A 21,908-nucleotide genomic window follows, 5' to 3' on the forward strand; every position below is an offset into this window, starting at 1 on the left:
GAGCATTAATCAATGTCAGTAAGCTACTTAGTGATGAAAAGAGTGCCATGCCACACTCTTCATGCGTCCTTCATTAGAAATTTCTCTGACTTTTATTGATGCCATGCTAATTATTTAGCTCATAAAACTTCATTATCGCATCTGTACATGCCTCCATCTTCTACTGACCCACTACGCTTTGCGTAGTTCTCCTCCTTTGTGTCTTTTTCTCTTCCTGCACATTACCTGTTACTCTCTAACAAAGATTTTTCTTTAAAATTATAATCAAGAACTAAAAAACAAAAGAAAAAAGAAATCCTTTTAATGCTCGCTGTGGATCGGCAACTTGCAGTGATTCCCAAACTTATCTCTTGACTTAATGTGCAGTGGTTGTTTCATAATACTCTGGTTACACTATTATGTCTGCTATGTGTTTCAGTAATGTATGAAAACACAATGCTACAGTAAAATAATGCTCCAGAATTCCCATACTATACATTAACACTAAACACTATGATAATATCATATACTGTCTGATCATCAGGTAAGCTAGATCTTTTGGACTGTTCTGAAGCTCTCACACATCATGAATGCCGCACGTTTACCTATCGCTAAATTGATCCAAAACTAGCATTAGGCAAGAAATGGCAAGTTTATTTGTACGGTAATATCATTCGGAGGGTGATTCAAAGCACTAAATAAAGGAAATACTAGAAACATTGAAAACAACATTGTGTTTTCACAAAAAAACTAATTTACCCAGACCTGACGCAGTTGAACACTGTGTTTTCCACATGCTTGATCCCAATACACACTCACTGTTCAGAACAGGAGTGCATCAAACATGACACACATACTTCAAAGTTAGACAGAACTTGCTGTTCCACAAAGTTCCCTTCATTTCATTCCATTTTAACCCACGTAATACACCTTTCTCATTACATCAGCATACATGGGGAGATAGGAAACAGTTTTATCGCAACTTAACAAAATCTATGGATCTCGTATCAGTTTCTGTCACCAGATAAAACTAGCTCTTGAAAAAAATATGTAATTCTTGACAGGAAAGTAAAGAGGTCCATGGAGCTAGCCTGATGCTCCTCGCGAGGTCCATTGTTGGCGGAAACATACTGTCACGGTTTGTGAGATATATAGGTCCTTCTCAAAATATTAGCATATTGTGATAAAGTTAATCATTTTCCATAATGTAATGATGAAAATTTAACATTCATATATTTTAGATTCATTGCACACTAACTGAAATATTTCAGGTCTTTTATTGTCTTAATACAGATGATTTTGGCATACAGCTCATGAAAACCCAAAATTCCTATCTCACAAAATTAGCATATCATTAAAAGGGTCTCTAAACGAGCTATGAACCTAATCATCTGAATCAACGAGTTAACTCTAAACACCTGCAAAAGATTCCTGAGGCCTTTAAAACTCCCAGCCTGGTTCATCACTAAAAACCCCAATCATGGGTAAGACTGCCGACCTGACTGCTGTCCAGAAGGCCACTATTGACACCCTCAAGCAAGAGGGTAAGACACAGAAAGAAATTTCTGAACGAATAGGCTGTTCCCAGAGTGCTGTATCAAGGCACCTCAGTGGGAAGTCTGTGGGAAGGAAAAAGTGTGGCAGAAAACGCTGCACAACGAGAAGAGGTGACCGGACCCTGAGGAAGATTGTGGAGAAGGGCCGATTCCAGACCTTGGGGGACCTGCGGAAGCAGTGGACTGAGTCTGGAGTAGAAACATCCAGAGCCACCGTGCACAGGCGTGTGCAGGAACTGGGCTACAGGTGCCGCATTCCCCAGGTCAAGCCACTTTCGAACCAGAAACAGCGGCAGAAGCGCCTGACCTGGGCTACAGAGAAGCAGCACTGGACTGTTGCTCAGTGGTCCAAAGTACTTTTTTCGGATGAAAGCAAATTCTGCATGTCATTCGGAAATCAAGGTGCCAGAGTCTGGAGGAAGACTGGGGAGAAGGAAATGCCAAAATGCCAGAAGTCCAGTGTCAAGTACCCACAGTCAGTGATGGTCTGGGGTGCCGTGTCAGCTGCTGGTGTTGGTTCACTGTGTTTTATCAAGGGCAGGGTCAATGCAGCTAGCTATCAGGAGATTTTGGAGCACTTCATGCTTCCATCTGCTGAAAAGCTTTATGGAGATGAAGATTTCATTTTTCAGCACGACCTGGCACCTGCTCACAGTGCCAAAACCACTGGTAAATGGTTTACTGACCATGGTATCACTGGGCTCAATTGGCCTGCCAACTGTCCTGACCTGAACCCCATAGAGAATCTGTGGGATATTGTGAAGAGAACGTTGAGAGACTCAAGACCCAACACTCTGGATGAGCTAAAGGCCGCTATCGAAGCATCCTGGGCCTCCATAAGACCTCAGCAGTGCCACAGGCTGATTGCCTCCATGCCACGCCGCATTGAAGCAGTCATTTCTGCCAAAGGATTCCCGACCAAGTATTGAGTGCATAACTGTACATGATTATTTGAAGGTTGACGTTTTTTGTATTAAAAACACTTTTCTTTTATTGGTTGGATGAAATATGCTAATTTTTGAGATAGGAATTTTGGGTTTTCATGAGCTGTATGCCAAAATCATCCGTATTAAGACAATAAAAGACCTGAAATATTTCAGTTAGTGTGCAATGAATCTAAAATATATGAATGTTAATTTTTCATCATGACATTATGGAAAATAATGAACTTTATCACAATATGCTAATATTTTGAGAAGGACCTGTAACTCTGTGCCCCAGAACCTCAATGACCTGAGGGCTGCCCTTTAAAAAGAGTGGGATGCCATGCCTCAGCAAACAATAAATCTACATGTAAACAGCATGAGATGTCGTTGTGAAACTGTAATTGTTTTTTTTGTTTTGTTTGCCATGGCTTTTGTTTCAATAAATTGAGATGAGGAAATCACCATTGCATGCTTCTACTTAAACATCCTACTCTCATGATATATCACTGTAGCATTAATGTTTTACATTTTCCAGTAGCCTGTGCTACTGGCAAAGCAATCAGAGAACAGTTCAAAGAACCAAAACATATATCACTTCCATTCTGGGGTTGTTTACTTTATTTTAAAGGTCTGCGTGGTTAAACTGCACAACGTGAGCTCTTCTAATGTAGAAATCAGTGTGTAGATTTTGTCCAGACTGTTTAAAAAATGGCTCATGACTGATGACACCAATGCACTGCAGCCAGCTGACCCAGATCTTGCCTGCCACAATCAAATTACTTCCAGCAACCCTGATGACAGCCCAGTCATTCATCAATGGGCTGACAATCATTAAATAAGCTTTCATTAGCTTGATCCCATGTGCATCACTGCGTTCATGTTGTGGAAATGGCCACCAGACATGTCTTGCAATGATGATTTCCATCACATTTTACAACAAATATGTCTTTATTACAGAGGTATTTTAATACCAAAATAAAAATGTTTATATATTTGGAAGGTTTTGTAACCTGTCCTGTGGTTCTCAATGATAATACTTTGTTTGTGTTTTTGATCAGCTGTGTTGAGTTCTTAATATTAAGAACAAATTGCAACCAGTGCTGGTGTGCGACTGACCTGTATCATAACCCTTATTGAAATTCCACACTTCCACTATATTGGAGTATGAAAAAAATGGAAACCGAAACTGTCTTGATTTGATCCCCCATTAAATCATGACATAGAACTTCGTAGAGAAACCTTTACAAGAAAACACAGCATTAAAATTGTAGATTATGAACCAGTCCTTTACAGAAACTCTCTAAATCCTTTAGATGTCTTAGCTGTTTCTTGGCAACTTAAAGCCTTAGCTCCCTCTTCAGATTTCCCGTTGAATTGAGGTCCATATACTTACTAGACCACACCATGACCTAGATATGCTATATTGGCCACTTCATCATTGTCTTAGCAGTGTGTATTCCTACAAGACCCATCTTCAGTGTTCTCATACTAAATTTCACAGTAAATGACCCTGTTCAATGTGATAATATCACCATGCACCAGTAGCAGAAAAACAGCCCCAAAGCATAATAAGTCCACCTCCATGCTTGTTAGTAGAGATATCTTCTTTAGGTTTTCTCATCATTTAAACGTTATAGGTTGAGATAACATGAAATAGTGAAATTCTGGTCAAACCTGATCAACATACAGTGCAGACCAAAAGTTTGGACACACTTTCTCATTCAAAGAGTCTTCTTTATTTTCATGACTATGAATATAGTAGCTTCACACTGAAGGCATCAAAACTATGATAACACATGTGGACCATCAGTTGTGTTGTGCAGGAGGTGGATACAGTACACAGCTGATAGTCCTACTGAATAGACTGTTAGAATTTGTATTATGGCAAGAAAAAAGCAGCTAAGTAAAGAAAAACGAGTGGCCATCATTACTTTAAGAAATGAAAGTCAGTCAGTCCAAACAATTGGGAAAACTTTGAAAGTGTCCCCAAGTGCAGTTGCAAAACCATCATGTGCTACAAAGAAACTGGCTCACATGAGGACCGCCCCAGGAAAGGACGACCAGGAGTCACCTCTGCTGCAGACGATAAGTTCATCCGAGTCACCAGCCTCTGAAATCGCAGGTTAACAGCAGCTCAGATTAGAGAACAGGTCAATGCCACACAGAGTTCTACCAGCAGACACATCTCTAGAACAACTGTTAAGAGGAGACTGTGTGAATCAGGCCTTTGTGGTAAAATAGCTGCTAGGAAACCACTGCTGAGGACAGGCAACAAGCAGAAGAGACTTTTTTGGGCCAAAGAACACAAGGAATGGACATTAGACCAGTGGAAATCTGTGCTTTGGTCTGATGAGTCCATGTTTGAGATCTTTGGACCATCATTTATTTTTCAACAGGACAATGACCCCAAACACACCTCCAGGCTGTGTAAGGGCTATTTGACCAAGAAGGAGAGTGATGGGGTGCTGCGCCAGATGACCTTGCCTCCACAGTCACCGGACCTGAACCCAATGGAGATGGTTTGGGGTGAGTGAAGGCAAAAGGGCCAACGGGTGCTAAGCATCTCTGGGAACACCTTCAAGACTGTTGGAAAACCATTTCAGGTGACTACCTCTTGAAGCTCATCAACAGATTGCCAAGAGTGTGTGGAGCAGTAATCAAAGCAAAAGGTGGCTACTTTTAAGAACCTAGAATACAAGACATATTTTCAGTTGTTTCATACTTTTTTGTTCAGTATATAATTCCACATGTGTTAATTCATAGTTTTGATGCCTTCAGTGTGAAGCTACAATATTCATAGTCGTGAAAATAAAGAAAACTCTTTGAATGAGGTGTGTCCAAACATTTGGTCTGTACTGTGCCTTCTCTTAATAGTTTAGATGCACATTGGGAAACCTTAGACCTTGATCTGAGTCGAACTGCTTTAAGATCATTAACAAGATCCTTCCATTTAAGTGTAACCAGATCCCTCATCCCTCTCGTGATCATTTTCAACCCATGAGCTCAGACAGTGCATGGAGCTCCAGATTGAAGGTTACTGATGGCCATTTTATGTCTTCCATTTTCCAATAATCACTCCTGTAACTGTCCCCTTTCTTCTGAAACTTTTCGTTGATCGTTGAGCACATTCAAGCCTTTTGTAGCTCTAATGCCTACTATTGTTGGACAGCTATTTAATCTCTCTATGGTTGTGAAAGGTTTACAAACTGATCCTGTGGACTGGTGTGTACTTGTTTCACTCATTGAATTTACATGCAATTTTGAACTTTTATGTGATGCATTTTTCTAACTTGTTTATTGATATTCTGTGTGAAACTGCCAAAAGAATTTTGAGTCCCTACTTTTGTGAGCAAATTTGGAAAATCAACAATGGATCAAATTCTCCTCCCCACTCTATTCAAAAGAATAATATTATTCCTAACAATGCTAAAATATCCCATATTGATTATCTGTCTAAAACATTTAAATATTATCTTGATTTTTACACACAGAATCAAATATAGAGCAGGCATACGCTAAATTTAGTGTTAGTTCTTACCTAGTAATTACCTTTCTAGAGTAACACAAGTCTAACAAGGGCTATCTGGCTGGGTAAAGCCTGCTGTCAGCTGTTTAAAAGATATTCTTGATAACTGTAGATTTCTAAACAGTGTTACAGTAGAGTGATTAGTCCCATTAGTTTAAACACCATGACTGTCCATGTTTGTGCTATTGTAATTATTTCCAAACAGCCATATTTGACTTTCTTCTCAGCAATGGAAACAGATGCAAGCCCTCTTTCAGCCAGCTGGCTGGCATTGTGTAAAACAGATGGAGGAGGGGCAGCACTGCATTTCTCAGGTCACTGTGGCATTCCCTTTGGCATCTCTCTGAAAACCTTTAAACGTAAACGCTGATGGACAATCTTAGCGGTACTGAAATTGGAAACTTCTCAAACCTGTTAAGATAATAGATCTTTTAGACTTTTAGAACAATAATATGCTCTCAATTGTGTTAAACGTAATTGTATTATGTTGAAGTTCAGAAATGCCCATTCTGATTGGTTGAAGTAACATCCAGTGAAGTGCTTTGATTCAAGCTCATAGGATTTTGGGTAACGTTTAATAAAAGAGTTCCAGTGATAAACAGCACTGATGCCCCACTTGTTATTTTCTCTGTTATAATTAATATTTATTTTGGTCTCATGTGCACGTGATGACTCCTGTGTTAAACCATCCTCTGCCAATAAAACCCTACTATGCTTTGGCAACAGTTACCAGCCCAGGCATATTTGCAAAACATTTAATACAAAAATATTGAAATCATCTGAAATTGAAATCTTATCCTGACTGTGGGTGATCCTGATCAGGTTTCCCTTACACATGTGCACTATTGTAAGCTTACCTTCTGTTTCCTGTCCTGTGCCTCCAGGCAAAGAGATGATTGAGATGTACTTCGACTTCCGCCTGTACCGCCTTTGGAAAAGCCGTCAGCACTCTAAGCTACTGGACTACGATGATCTGTTGTGACTTCACCCAGCTCCTTTCAGGCTTTCTGGCCGGTTAAAGCGCGTCTGAACCTACTGTTGCACAGTGACCAGTTGTTTGGATCAAGGGGCTCTGCCCTCTTGAGTGGCCCGTGGGACTCTGGCTCTGCAGCAGAGCTGGAGCAGCAGCAGTGCAGTAGGGTCTGTTTTTTTATCCAGAACCTTCTGAAGAGGCAGTGTGGCCTTGTAGAAACAGCTGGCGGGTACATGTTTTACCCTTACCCATTTTCACTTTTTGCCTATCTCTGTAAGAAAAGAGAAGGAAGGGGACATGAAACAGGAGGGGAAGCGAGCCATCATCTTAGCCTAAATGTGTCAGCAATGCTGACGGGGAGTCCGACTTGAATCGGGAGTGGATGCTGAAAGAGTGATAGCAGAGAACAAAAAGATCTCCCTATAAACTTTAGAGCAAAGCTTTTGTTTCTCTTGCCTTGCTTTTAGCAAAAACTATTCAGCTCTGTAGGATGGAGACTTCTAAGAATGATATTTTATTCTTTTTTCAGGTGATAAAGCTTTTTAAAATGGAGCAGAGCTTATATGTAAATAAGTCATCAAACAAATATTAGAAATAGGTTTCAAGATTTCTGTCAATAGCATTATGTTAAAAATCAGCTTTTATTCATACAAAACATTTAGATTTACAAATTAGAATAGTTGAAGATTTTATGGAGATAAAAACCTCAGATAAATGTGTTAGTATTTCGAACAGATTGTATGAACTCAGGTTAAATCCATTAGACTTACTGTACCACTAACTGTAGATATGCGTAGAAGGCCTTTTAAACCACACATTCTCAGTGGAACATCAGGTCATTTCTTCAAAGGATTTCTGTTTGCATTTACATATGTTTGGCTGCCTGATAACATTTTGCCGTAGGCCGGTGAAACAGTTTTAGCTGTTCATCCTTGAAATGCTGGCTAACAGGTGCCTTTTTTATTACCTGTGTCTGTTTTTATTGCATGTGTGTGTTCAAAGTGTGTTTCCATTGGTAGCCTCTGAAGAGGTGTAGGTAGATAATTTACTTCATACTAAATAGGTGATGCATATTTGTGTATTTAGTTTATTTTAAATATTTATTAGCATATTTGGGACTTTTATTTATTAAAATTTTAACTTGAATCACACAAAGTAGCAATTATTAGTAAAGGCAATACTTAGTTTCTTCTTTCTTGTGTTGTTTAACCACTTATTAAAGCATTTGCAGGCTTTTTTACTGGAAGATTATAGGATTTAAAAAGCACTCTCTGGTTGTTTAGAGTTGTCCTTCCTTCAGTGTTGTAGATTTTAAGATACAGATGTTCTTGCTCTAGTTAAAAAAGACAGGTGACCTATGTTTACGTCGGGGATTTATTTATTTATGATGCCCTTGTGCAAAAATATTACCTTCTATGGTATTTAGTATTCAAACATAAACATGAAAACTAAAATGTAAAAAATATAAAACATTAGCTAATAACTTTATTTTGACAAGAAACAACCATTATTACTGTTGCTTTAATAACATCACAAATTGATACATTATTATATCTAATAAATGTTGTCTGTAATTATTTCTAGGTGTTTAAATTTTGCTACATACACACTCATAAAGAATGCTAGAACACCGATGAGTGTGTTGACAGCCTCTCGATGTTTCATGTACTCATGAAATTCATGTCAAAACAGTTGAAGGTGTAAATATTTTAAAGATTAAGGGTGAAGTTTAAATTCAGTCTTTTTGGGTTAAATTTGAAGTTAATGCAGCAGGCAGTTTGAAAGAATTTCGTGATTCTTCAAAAAAAAGTTTTTCAATACTGCTAGCTGCTTCGCTCTTTCACCATTCACAGTTTGGTATCTTTACCCCAGGCCTTTGTAACTACAGAAAGGAGCCGTTTACCACAGGTCGCTTCATACACGCCTTATCTTTGTAAAGGCTCCAAATTGTTGACAGTAACCTCCTGTAGTCCACTCACAGTCCACTGTGTTAATAACATGGGGGTTATATTATTCAAATAAAACTAAACATCTCCTATTATCAGGTAGCTCATAATTATCTTGGTTTGATCAGGATTATATTCAGTCACCTGCCACATGAAAAAAATCTAAGAAGGTAGTTTTATTCAAACTTTATGAGAGCTCAAAAAGAAAAACTCCCTGAAAGTTATGGGAAATGTCAACTGACAACCTCTCCCCCATCCCTGCTAAACGTTGCCCATGCACACTGCTGATCAGCTGCCTTCTTCATCATTTGTTAACGTTGGACAGAAAAATGTGTACAATTATAAAATGTTATGATCTTTGCCTAATTAAGTGAGATTTCAAGTAAACATTATTTATGTTTTTGACTGAAACAAACTGTAGGCCCTAGCTAGGTTAAAGCTGCAACTGTCATTTGTTTCACAAGATAACTGAGGAGCATTTTTTTGCCAGTTATCTGATTATTTCTCTGAGGCAGACATAGTAAAATGCAATGCTCACTTTGTTAGTGATTTTTTAGATCTTATTTTTCTTGTTACTTTTACCAAAACCCATTGCAGTAGTCAATCAAATGTTTCCTTCTTTAAATTTCCCTGATCCTCAGTGAGCTCTTGTTACAAGAGCAAGAACAAACATTCTTGAATTTCCATCAAGTGATGTAGAAAAGAAACCTGCCTCAAACTAGTAAAATTCAAAAAGAAAAGTAATTCCCCAGAAGTGAGAGCATGCATCATAATCCTAAACAAGCACTCCACATTTGTGCCATTGCGATTTACTTTTTGTCTTCTAAGTTTTCATCACATAAAAGCAATCTGAATTGTCTTGTTACTGAATTGAACCACCCCACAACTCAGAATACGGGTAATAATTTACATTTATTCATTTCTTTTTTTATTTTTGGTGGGGGGGGGGGTTAAATTTTTCTTTAAAACTAGGAAGTCAACCACTGTTTATACTAAATCCCATTAGAGAGAATAACACCACATATTGTTTTTGGTCCATAAGTTGTTTTCTGTATTTGAATGAATTGGTGGGTATGCAGTTTAGGTGAAATGTTAATCTTTAGAAATTACTGCAATATGAAATCCTGAAGCTACTTTTTGTTGCATCAATTTTTCGTGTGATTTTGCAAATCTCTTGTTAAAACTGAAGCACAAACAATTTAAATTTTTTGTTTTCTGTCTGTGCAGCTACTTGAGCTTTTCACAGACCTGGGTTAAGATGCTGCATTCACTAATTATTTTTATTCAGTGTAACCACTGATGAAGCAAGTCAAGACAAATAAAGATCAATATCTTCTTTACAGCCTAGCAAAATGGGAGGGCTTCTTGAGAGTTAAAAATGGTAAAGGAAGCACACTTTTTATGGTGTCATGTTACCACTAGCATAGCAGAGCAATACCATTTTGCCGCTTGGGTAGAGAAGATGATGGAAAATATCGGAACGGATTCCAACGCTCTTCCCCACCCGTCAACACTTGGGTAGAGGTCACTGACCTATTAGACCTGTCCCCTTCAACTATTAACCAGATCTGCCCCTATAGCTTTAACCACAGCCTCCTTTACAATGACACGTTTGGAGACAACCCCATACACCGGGTAACATGAGGAAGAAGACAGTAACTTGCCTGCATACAATGAGCTGTGGACTTAGTATTTTTACCATTACTATCTCTCTCGCTCCTGCCCTAAAAGTTAGGGTAGGAACTTACATCTTGGTTGTAAATCAAACATGTTTTAATTGCACATATGCAAAAAATTTAAGTTAGAATTAGAATAAAACATTTCTGTGTGGATATAAACAGGTTGAATTAAGCAAAATTCATGCCTGTTACTATTATAAATAACATACTAAATTAACATTTCACCTAAACTGCATACCCACCTATGTGGTGTTATCCTCTGTAATGGGATTTAGTATAAAGAATGGTTGACTTGTTAGTTTTAAAGAACCGCAGAAAACTTATAAGACAAAAGTTAAATCGCAATGGCACAATAAAGGCAAGCAAACAAGCACCAATTTCAGTATATTCTTTTGGTATTTTTCCGGTAAGATAAATGGAATAAGGTATATAGTTATATAATTATAGAGTAAAAGAAAAAAAAAAAAAAAGTGTTTCAAAAAAATGTGGTCCAAGGGAATCGCTCTCAGTTGTGTTTTCTTTATGAATTTCACTAGTTTGAGGCAGGTTTCTTTCCTACATCACTTGATGGTAATATAAGAATGTTTGTTCTTTAAAGATGTCAATCTTTGATTGACACTTAGAATCTACTGATAATAAAATAATTTTTAAAAATAAGCAAGCGGAGCTCACAGAGGTGAATAAAGATCAGTATTTGAAATTCAGCTTTCTAGCACAGTGTGATCAGAAAAAATAATATATGTTATCGATATTATGCTGATAGAAAAACGGAAAGAGGTACAGAGCTGATACGAAATACGAATTAAAAGAGAAAGCATATGTTTTTTTCAGACTCTGAACATCTGAAAAGTGTGGTATGTTCATATATATCACTCTATACTCTAATACTCAACAGTTGCCTCTAGCTCTAGAAAAGAGTTAATTAGTACATAGAGTCTTTTATTTCAATATAATTACAGGAGTAATTAGACGAAGCTGGAAGTGATGGTGAGTCTTCCATTTTGAATTTTCGTTTAAACTCCATTTTATGAAGGCAATTATGTGCATTGATAGAGAACATTTATTGAACAAACAAGATGATGAGGGTCCCAGAACCCCAGCCCTGAGACATGCTCACACCGAAAATTTGCAAATTAACTCCTAAACCTGACAGGCCAGGTGAAAGGAATCATAGAAATATCCAAGGTAACTGGGGTGAGAAAGTTGTGTAGCTTTAACGAAAAGTGTAGCTACTATATATTTGTATTTTTTGGAAGGAATTGTTTTTTTTAAAGAAGGGGGATGGTCTGTGAAACATCTCTAATCAGGGAGGGGTTCAAGAAACTGAATAAAGAGAGAAGTATAACTAGTAATGCATCGTTGACAAACTGAGAAATTCTGACATGGATAAAGATCAAATAAAGATCGGTATGCTGAAGCTCGAGGTTTGCTCCAAGACACACACACACACACACACAGGATGATAAAAAAAAAAAAAAGCTTAAGCTTCTGTTTATAATTAAATGCACTAAGCTACTCTTTAATTATTCATTTGCTTTAAATTGAACAATTTCCTTAATTATTCATTTGCTTTTCACTTAATTATTTTTAATATATGTCTTCTGACCAGAAACAAGAAGTCAGAAGTGATGTAATTGGAAAGTTGTAGAAGGGTGTGTTTGTGTGTGTGTGTGTGTGGGGGGGGGGGGTCAATCTGTCACACGAGCTGTCAAATAGTTTGAATAAAACTATACCTTCTAACATTTTCACAAGATTAGAACCACAATAAATAGAAAGGTGTATTATAACATTTTTGAAAAATAAATAGATTTGCAATGGTAAGCACATAGACATGAAATGGAAGTTGGTAGCAATAAAGTAACTCTGACTTCCATCATAGAGAAACAAACTGGTGAAGGAGTGAAGTAACTCGGTCCTTACAGAGTGGTGGAAGACAGAAATAAAACACACCAAACAAACACCATTTGATTTATTTAGTTACTCTACATGTCTGGAAATGTGCTTAGTGCACCAAATATCTGGCATTTTCTACCATTCTCCTCTTTGTGAAGAAACCTTTTGAAGTCTTATAAATAGATATTAGGTAGTTAATTAGCTATTTTATCTTCTGCGTTAGTGATTCTACAGTAGGCTGTTTATTTACCCACCATCGTCATCATGGAAGCAGTGTGAATTTCTGAACACACAAACGTTTTTTGGCATTTAGGCCATTTTTCAAATGGGAAGCAGCCGTTAGGGGTCTTGGAACAATATTTTTCAGGAATCGATTTCCTTGTGAAATAATCTTAAAAAAGCAACTACTATTTTATGTAGATAATCAGTGCAACACTTTCGACAATAATGATGTCTTAGCTCCATCTCTCGTCTAACCGCTGCTTTATGCACATGCTCCACTTCTTTTCTGCTTTTCCTGTATTTTGGTGGTATAGTCACAGCAAAGATTTTTTCTAAAAAGTACAAAGATATTTAAAAGGAAATGACCTAAAGGAAACAGTATGAAAATAATATAAAATTATCTCTTTCTTTAATACCAAAAACTTTCCTTTGCCTTCCTCTGACAACGTTGTGTAAAACATTATGAAAAACCATATTTTTCCTGGAGAATAGCTTGATTATGCATCATCAGGGCATTTGATCAATACATATCTGCAAAACTCAGATTGGTAGCTCTAACTGTAAAAAAAATGTGCCAGTACTTCATGTTTGCAAAAATCAACAAAGATGGCTTCTTTTAAAAGATGCTACTGTATAAAACTGGCTATATACTGGCTAAGGCTGCTGTAATCCTTGTTACCGCAAAGGCTGCATTAGTAGTCTAACTTTGAACAAGCTGCAGCATAAGGCTACCTTTGTGTTCTGTTCAAGAGTGCTGATTTGAAACTTCTACGTAATTGGATAATTTAAAAACTGCTGGTGTACTGAATAAGCATTGAGTCATATAGGATGAGTGACATTTACATTGCTTTGTATTAAGCTGCCGCTGAGGTGGCTGTGTACTCCATTATATAAATCCTCCACTTCCCCTCAAGGTTTGTAGCTTCACACCAAATATGTCCTCACAAAGAAAAGTAAGGAAAGGAAGCAGCTTGAAATTTTCTTTTACCTTGACTTCTTTCTCTGGTCTAGCAGAATGTTGAGAAATGAAGATTATTTGGATTTAAATAAATGAACATGTTTGTTTCAGAGGAAAGGGTTTCTGTGTTATAAATTAACACAAGATGTATGTTTCCTCAATAAATGCTTCTGACTTCACATCCATCCTTTTCAGCATTCAATAAGTGTTTGTGTCATGGCCTAGGATGACTTTTAACTTTCACTGTCTATTCATGTCATGTTAATTTTTTGACTCTTTCTGATCTGTGCTGTTCAACTGAGCTGGAAGAAGGAAGGGTTCATCGCACCACACTGGGGCATTTTGAGCTCTTTGCCTGCAACTCACAGATAGCAGGTTCGGATGTTAACACTCTTCTCCTCAATGTATCAATAACAATATTATCTGTATACCTGATCATGGCGAAATGATACATAACTAATCAAGCGCGCACAGCCTGTAATCGCACATCATGCAAAAGACACACTGTGCTTTGATGTTGATAATATAATTATTTGGAAAGAACTAAAGACATTATAGGGCGGATTAAATCCTTCATTTGCAAACTGGATGCTAAAATCCCTTCTTAGCAGGTGAAAAATCACCATTTTAAAGCAGCTTTTTCATGTGGTGACAAAGACAGTGAATGCTTTAACTTTGTCACTAAACAAAACACATTGTATGATTGAAAGTAACCTTATGTCATTGCAGGGCAATTGGAGCTGGATCAGTTTTATTATGCCAGGGGAAGGTTTCGTTTATGCAGTAAAAAATTATTTTGTGTCACCAAAAAACATTTTAAACAATCAAACACGTAGTGTATTGTTGCAATATTGGCAGAACAAACAAATGAATTTATTAAAATCATTAAAAAATAATTTTATTTTCACATACTAGATGTTCGATTTAACTTTTTTGCAGGACAGTTATGTGACAGTATGTTTTAAAATTAGCAAGCTATAACATACAGATTGCCAACTCCTACAAAAATCTATTTTTTTGTTTCTAATATTACATTCAGGCTTAAATATTGTGGCTGTTTTTAATAAACTCTGAACTCTTCAAATATATACTCTCAAAAAAACAACAGAACCCGGAGAGTCTCCGAAAAGAATTAATTATTAATTAACCGACATATTTTTATCTAATATTGTTATTATTGATTAGCCAATTTGTTGCAAGTTACATTGAGCAAAATAACAGAAATAATCTTGTCAGGGCAGATGACAAACCTGCTGTGAGTTGCACAACAAAAGTTAATTAACTGTAACAGTCCAGAAAAGCAAGGGGCAAATGGAACAGAAGGAAAAAATCTGCAACTGGATCATTTATAATGATGCAGCGTAACAATCCCTGCATATTTCTAGCAACACAGCAGAGGATCTGTTTGCTTTTCCTCCTGTCCAGCCAGTAGCACACGCAATTTCCTCATTTAAATAGGGCAGTCTACACCTGTTTTACACCTGTTATTCATTGGACGCACAATCTTTGAAAATCCCAAGCAACGCGCCCACTTATTGCATGTGAAATTTATTTATAGTACACACAAATTAGCACCTGCTATTTAGAATCTTTGAAGATCAGGCCCTAAATGCTTTACAGTTTACCTAAATTTTTTCTGTCTGTTTTGATCACCACAATGTTATTGACATGTCCCTGAGAAGTTACTGGATGTCTCGACATATCTTGTAACTTCAACAAGTGTATGGTAAACATTCACCCAAAGTGAAGTTATTTCTGCAATCTGGGTTCAGTTTCCAACTGAAGCACTCCTTGTAATGTCTTTGTTTGTCTTTGAATTAAACGTTAATATATTTTTACCTTATGAGTAGTTTGGTTTAGCCCAACTGGAAACACAGGGTGAATCCCAGTTTGAAACCAATGCGCTTTTCAGTGAATACATATTTTTGTCACATAAAATAGGAAGTGACATGTTTCTGTGCCTTCCAGAAGCACTTCATTATGGCAACTTTTGTTTTGTTCAAAAAGGATAGATCAGGATTTTTGAAATAAATTGATATATAATTTTAGGCAAACACTGTTTTTAGACTTTTACATTTTCTTGCTTTATATCAGACTTTTTGAACAGGTCAATTTCTGTATTATGTTTCTCATTGCAGAATCTCCACCTACCTTCTCTGATGGATGATTGATGTTTTAAGATGGTAAAAGCCCACATACTAGCCATTAGCCCCAGAGAAACATTAACCTGTATCTGCAACAAATGAAGACACTTACAAATCTATCGATTACAAAGAATTTAGGCCACCACCACACTCTATCCAGTACAAGGATATGTAGCCACGACAAAAATAAACTACTAAAAATCATTGGGAACTTCTCATGGTCTGTCACATGCAGGGGTGAAAGTAGTTTTAAATTCTTGCCGGTACTTAGGGGCGGAGCTGGGGTGGAGGGGTTGCACTGGGGGCATACTGGGGGTATACATATATATATATATATATATATATATATATATATATATATATATATATATATATATATATATATTTTACTTTACTGTAGGCTGTTTGTATATGCAGAAATTAGAATCACTTGACAATGTAGAATATATATATATATATATATATATACATATATATATATATATATATATATATATATATATATATATTTCAATTGTTAAAGAACTGCCATGTATGAAACAATGATAAACCATTTTCTAATTCATAACTTTTCATCTTCAGTTTCCGTCTTTTCTTTTAAATTAAAAATTTGACAGTTCGGTTGTTTTCTGTAGATGGTAAGTGATTTATTGTTCGTCCTGTCCTAATGCAAGCGGCGGTTTTTTGTCTGTGCACCACCTGTGTAAAATCTCCCAGTCCATTAAATCGAATGCACCGATCTCCTTGGCAACCACTCTGTTTTGGGGGTATGCGCGCATGCGCTCTCGCGTAGTGTATGTGAAATCTCTGGTCATAAGCGGTGTTTTTGAGCTGTACTGTGTTGTTGTAATTCAGCAAAATAACATGAAACACAACTAGTTTCTCTCCCTTTGCTTTTAACTGGGGTAATTTGTAGCGAGCAGCCAGACATTAAACGTAGCGGTGCTCGTTTTAAAGGCTGGCCGTTCACAAAAACCTCGAGCTCCGAGGGGAGAGAAGCAAAGCAAGAGCATTGAGGCTCCAGGAAAGCAGAACAGTTCAGAAACTATTGGAATGAGGGGGAAAAAAACTATATTTATAAACAGATTAAGTCATGTTTTAGACTGCCTATTGGTAGCGGATCTGTTCTTCTTTGTGTGCTCGTGAATTGTTGCAGCCGTAACTGGTTCTGGATGACGGCTTCATAGCAGACAGCCGTTCTTCCCTCTTTCGCTTAGAATCTTTTAGTGGTATGCAGTACCGGACCGTACCAGCTCACTTTCACCCCTGGTCACATGTAATAGGAAGCCCACTTTTTTCATAGTACTCCCTATAAAGACCTCGCCAGGAGCCTGATCATTGTTCTGGCTTATGTGTTACCTCATGGTGCAGTCCTTATTTCGTGGAAAGGACTCTTAGGAGGAATGACTCACTGAGATAAGATATCAGATGGTTTCTTTCTATGTGCTCTAATAAATACGACATGATGATGATCTATCAGTTACTAAATCAGTACCAGATACTGAAACAGAACAAACCTGCCTTTTCTCTTGTCTCCATACTCAGATTTGGTGTTTGCTGTTATTATAAACTCCATTATTTTTACCTATTGACATGAAAAGTGTTTGTGCTTATTTGTATTTATCTAAACAGATTTGGCTTTTTCTTTGTGATCCGTGTTGGATCTAAACAGGCATATGTGCATTTCTGGTTTGTCATTGTAATCTTACAAGCTTTCTCAATTGTTCTATTGTGGCAATACACTGTCTGATAATATTTCTGTCTGAATATGTTCATTTGTTTGAAGCATTGTATTAGTCGGTGATATATTTGGGGAATATTGGTTTTGTAAATACAGTCTTGTGGTTGTTTAGCAGAAACATAGCCCAGGGACATAGAGAACAGTGTGCTCACTGCATTGCTCCTTTACATTCTGCTGCAGCTTAGTTTTGCACCAATACTGTGCAAACAAGAACTGCACAAGCTTTCCCTCTGGTGTTTGTTTGAGAAAAGGTCAGATCCTACAAAATGATTGCGTACTTTCTCAGTTTTCTGACCGCAAAAAGAAAAGAAAACTGCTCTTCCTATCCTGGAGATCCAGTAATTGAGCCAGGCTCAGCTAAACCTTTCTTTGACTCCCCATTTTATGTTTTATTGTAGTTTCTTCTGTTATCATCACAAGCATCTAGTCTGTTCCACAAAGAAGCTATTTTATTGAACACACGTTCCCTCTTTGTCCTGAATTGTGACAAACTGCAGCTCTCTGAAAGGAGCTGCTGCAGTAAAGAATGAGAGGCAGCGTCCTATGACTTGACAGCTGCATAGTCACTATCACAGAATATGACAGATATGCCACCAATAGGGCTTGCACAAAGTTAAGAACATTATTGAAACACATTAGTCTAATACAGCTATTTACACAGCTTTTCTAGTCTGGTTGACCTCTTAAAGCATTTTTACTATAGATGCACCGTAATGGGCAAATTTCAGCTTGATTACCCTCAACTGGTCAAAAGCCAGCTAAAACTCAAAAAACTAATGTTTTCTCTTTTTTACTGAATTCACCATAACCAAGCACTCTCAAGTCAGACTGGCAGCAATCTTTGGTGTGAATGCTACAAATGAGTGAAGAAGACTCAATGTTAACTATTTTCAGTATTAGTGAGGTGCTTAAAATGAAAGAATTAAAAGCCCAGAGACCAGGGTTTGTGTTCTGAATTGAAACAAGTATATAACCTACTGTTTGCAAACTCAGAATAACATTGGTTTGAAATAAAAGTTTCTAATAACCCTAGAAATCTGAAACTATAGTTCCTTTGAACTATAGTTTAAAATTGTAAATCTATCTTCCAGGAAAAACCTCGTTGTTGCATTTCTTTTGAAAAGTCTAGGAAAGTTTGGAAGTTTCTGAGTTTTGCATTTTCCAGGTGTGAACAAGTATTGGAAAAGAAACCAGAGTGCAGAAAATATTTGCATTTCAGGACCTTATTTTCAGTCCTGTTACGTAAGTCCAGTTTTCGATTTTGAGCTTGTTTTGAAAAGCCATGAACTGTTCATCAGGTTCTCCAGATTACCCTCTAGCCTTATTGTGTGGTGCCTGGAGCAGGCAACACAAGTTCATCAGACATTTTCTTCTAAAATAGGGAAGACAGGGAAGGATTTTTTTAAAAGTGCAAACATTGGAAATTTATATGGATTTTTTATTTATTATCATAGAAAATATTTAGAAGCGTAGCTCTCAGGTACAAATAAATATTTGGTACAAACAGTGCTGTGTGGAGTATTTGTTCCCTTACAGATTTATTCTGCTTTTGCTTTTTCATCACATTTAAAAGTTTCAGATCATAAAACAAATTTTAATATCAGTGTGGTTATGTAATGTCTATTTTGAATTACATCTACTTCTAGCTGAGCATAACATTTACAATAGTTTTCCTTTTTACTCATACTGTAGAGACAGTAGGAGTGATAAATGTTGCAATAAGGTAACAGCATTCAAGTGTACTGGTAGAAAAATGTGCTTATTATGAACAGCATCATCAGGATTAACAATATTGCATATATTACAATGTTGATTTTGATACTAATAAAGTTTATCTGTATACTGCAACGGGTTTTATGTTATTCATTTTGTTATTCATTAACTGAATGTTTAAGAGATAATGTTGAGTTAGAGAAGCTGCCGAAATGCTAGGAATTACAAAAGTATTCAGATCCGTTTTTACATTAACACTGGTTTCCAATAATAATTTGGAAGCTCTGTCTGGCACCAGGTGCAGAACATCCCAATAAAAATAATAGAAAAAGAGGAGGCTACAACCACAGACCAAAGGAGGGACATTGGTACTGTAAAAAGTTTGTTTTCTAATTAAGTTTCAAGCCACAAAAAGGCCCTTGCTGCTGGGCGCCTTTTCTGCTTTCCTGACCTATTGTGTAAATAAGTCAAGGCCTTTCCTTCTGTCTTCAGCTTCCCCTGCAAGTTAAACTTCAGCCAATTGCTGCTAGCCTTATTACAGTAAGGAAAAACTAAGTTGGTACACTTCACCTAATTACAGTTTCACTCTTTGTCTTCAGGGACCGATCCTCATTTCCTTTTTCCCAAACTGTTTACAGGTGTTACTGTAAAGCTGCTGCTAATGGCAGAAGCTTTACATTCAATGAACCCTTCCAACTGCCATGATCTGCCATTTGGGGTTTTTTGTTAGTTTACTTTTCTAAGCTAATTCTTCCTTGATTCTTGTGTTCATGTGTTTGTTTACATTTTCCTATAGATCTGTTTTCCCTTGGTTTTGTTATTTAGTCTAGTTTTTGCTCAGTTCCTCATGTCCCTGCTTTCCTCCTGCTCATTAGTTTTACCTGACACATTCCTTCAGCCTCTCTGCAGCCTGTTCCACACTTGTTACAAGTTTCCCCTGATTACCTGCCTCGCTGTCTCATTGGTCCACACTCCACTTCCCTCAGTTTATAAGCTCTCTAGTTTTCATTGTTCCCCACTGGTTCCTCTCGTAAACTCCCCTGTTATCTTCCCGAGTTTCTCCTAGTGCTTTGTTTTCTGTTTTGCCTCCTGTGCCTGTTCGCCATGGATTACTTGCCTGTACTCAGTACTCTGCCTGTTTGTCTGTAAGTCTTCGTCTAATCATTAAACTTAAAATCTACTCACCATGCAGCCTCCTCGCCATGTTCTGCGCTCTGGTCCTACCTCCAAACCCTCGACCCCGACACCAACACTTGAATAAATGCCCCACATCACTGCTGACATTACTGTATTCGACTCCTGAATGTACTCCAAACATTGCAAAAAAATACTTTGATTCATGATGCTGCAACTCACTGTGGGTAGATGTTGCAGACAAATGACCAATGTTCAGTCTGTGTGCAGCTTGCGTGTTATTGGCCCCTGACCATTCATGCAATCGATTACAATTAATTTACTGGTCCCTTTTAAGAATGTAAATAAGTACAAAAACGTATAGTGAGTAAACCTTGGGATTGATTAAACTGCACCTACACTGCAGCATTTGGATGAGTATGTGAATGCATTCAGTAGACTATACTCTGCAGCTACTTAATTGTCTCTCGCAGGCTTTTGTAAATGCTCAGCCTTGCAAAGATGTGGTTACAGCACACAACATTTGCAGCAGATCATCCTAATAAATGTAAGCATATTGTGATTTTAACAGAATCTACATCCCCACAGACATACACTTGAAAAGCCAATATATTTCTGAACCCTGTCAGCAAGAGCTGGGGTGAACCTTGGCTCGGACCAACATAGAGACAATCACTCACATTCACTCCTACAGCCAGAATCACTAACTGAACTAAAACGTTATTTGTGCTGGTGAAGGAAGCCAGAAAAAAGAGACAAGTGTAGCGCATGTAACACAAGATTTCAAGAATGAGACAAAACTCTTTGCAAGGTGACATCTGCAGCCTTTTTTACACATTTGTTTTGTTCTCAGTCAATGTTTGCAACATTAGGGTTTTGCTAAAGTTATGTGGAAAAAAACAAGACAACCATACAGGGACATTTAATACCAATTTTAACAATACTGAAAATATAAGTATAAAAATTAAAGATCTTTTTGTCTTTTAATTTATCTGAAAATGTTAATAAAAATGCAGTTACCAATGTGAGATTGTTTGTCCAACTGAGTAAATGAGCTCAAATTAAAGGTCCTTTTTTTTTAAATTTCTTAGTGAGAGATCTTTATGGTCCTGCAATAAACGATTCATTCAGTCAAGGTGCTGAGAATTTTGTTGAATAATCAATGCTTAACCTAAATTAATTAATTATTTAAAAAATGAGTTGAAACTCGAAATTCGCATGTTCTGTGAAAATGCAGTGTGAAGTTACCTCAAAACATCTTGTTGTTGAAACGGTTGTTCTAATGCAAAACTTTTAAAAAGCAAGAAAGAGCTTCCAGTAGATGAGAAAACCCAAACTGAAGCCCATGAAAGGCAGAGAGCCCACAGAGCCAAAACCAAAACCCACTGAGAAGCCGAGACCACTCCACCTGGATAACAATTGCGGTCAGCCCGCCTGCCAAAACCATGGACACCCCTCCTCCAAACAGAAACGGAACCGAGAACCATCAGGAACCAGAACTAAAACAAGGAACCGTTA

The 21,908-nt window shown here is 37.3% G+C and overlaps 1 protein-coding gene across 3 annotated transcripts in view; it reads left to right on the plus strand.

The window, feature by feature from the left end:
- Positions 1-13,837, plus strand: part of nsmfb (NMDA receptor synaptonuclear signaling and neuronal migration factor b) — a 107,102-nt gene extending 93,265 nt beyond the window's left edge. For all 3 annotated transcript variants that reach the window (XM_047382406.1, XM_047382407.1, XM_047382408.1), the window contains one exon: positions 6,872-13,837. In XM_047382406.1, the coding sequence (XP_047238362.1) occupies positions 6,872-6,969 (98 nt within the window). In that variant the 3' untranslated portion in view covers positions 6,970-13,837. The remainder of the gene's footprint in view (positions 1-6,871) is intronic.
- The last annotated feature ends 8,071 nt before the right edge of the window (positions 13,838-21,908 follow it).

The sequence above is a fragment of the Girardinichthys multiradiatus genome, chromosome 12, assembly GCF_021462225.1.
Source record: "Girardinichthys multiradiatus isolate DD_20200921_A chromosome 12, DD_fGirMul_XY1, whole genome shotgun sequence".
Lineage (NCBI taxonomy): Eukaryota > Metazoa > Chordata > Actinopteri > Cyprinodontiformes > Goodeidae > Girardinichthys > Girardinichthys multiradiatus.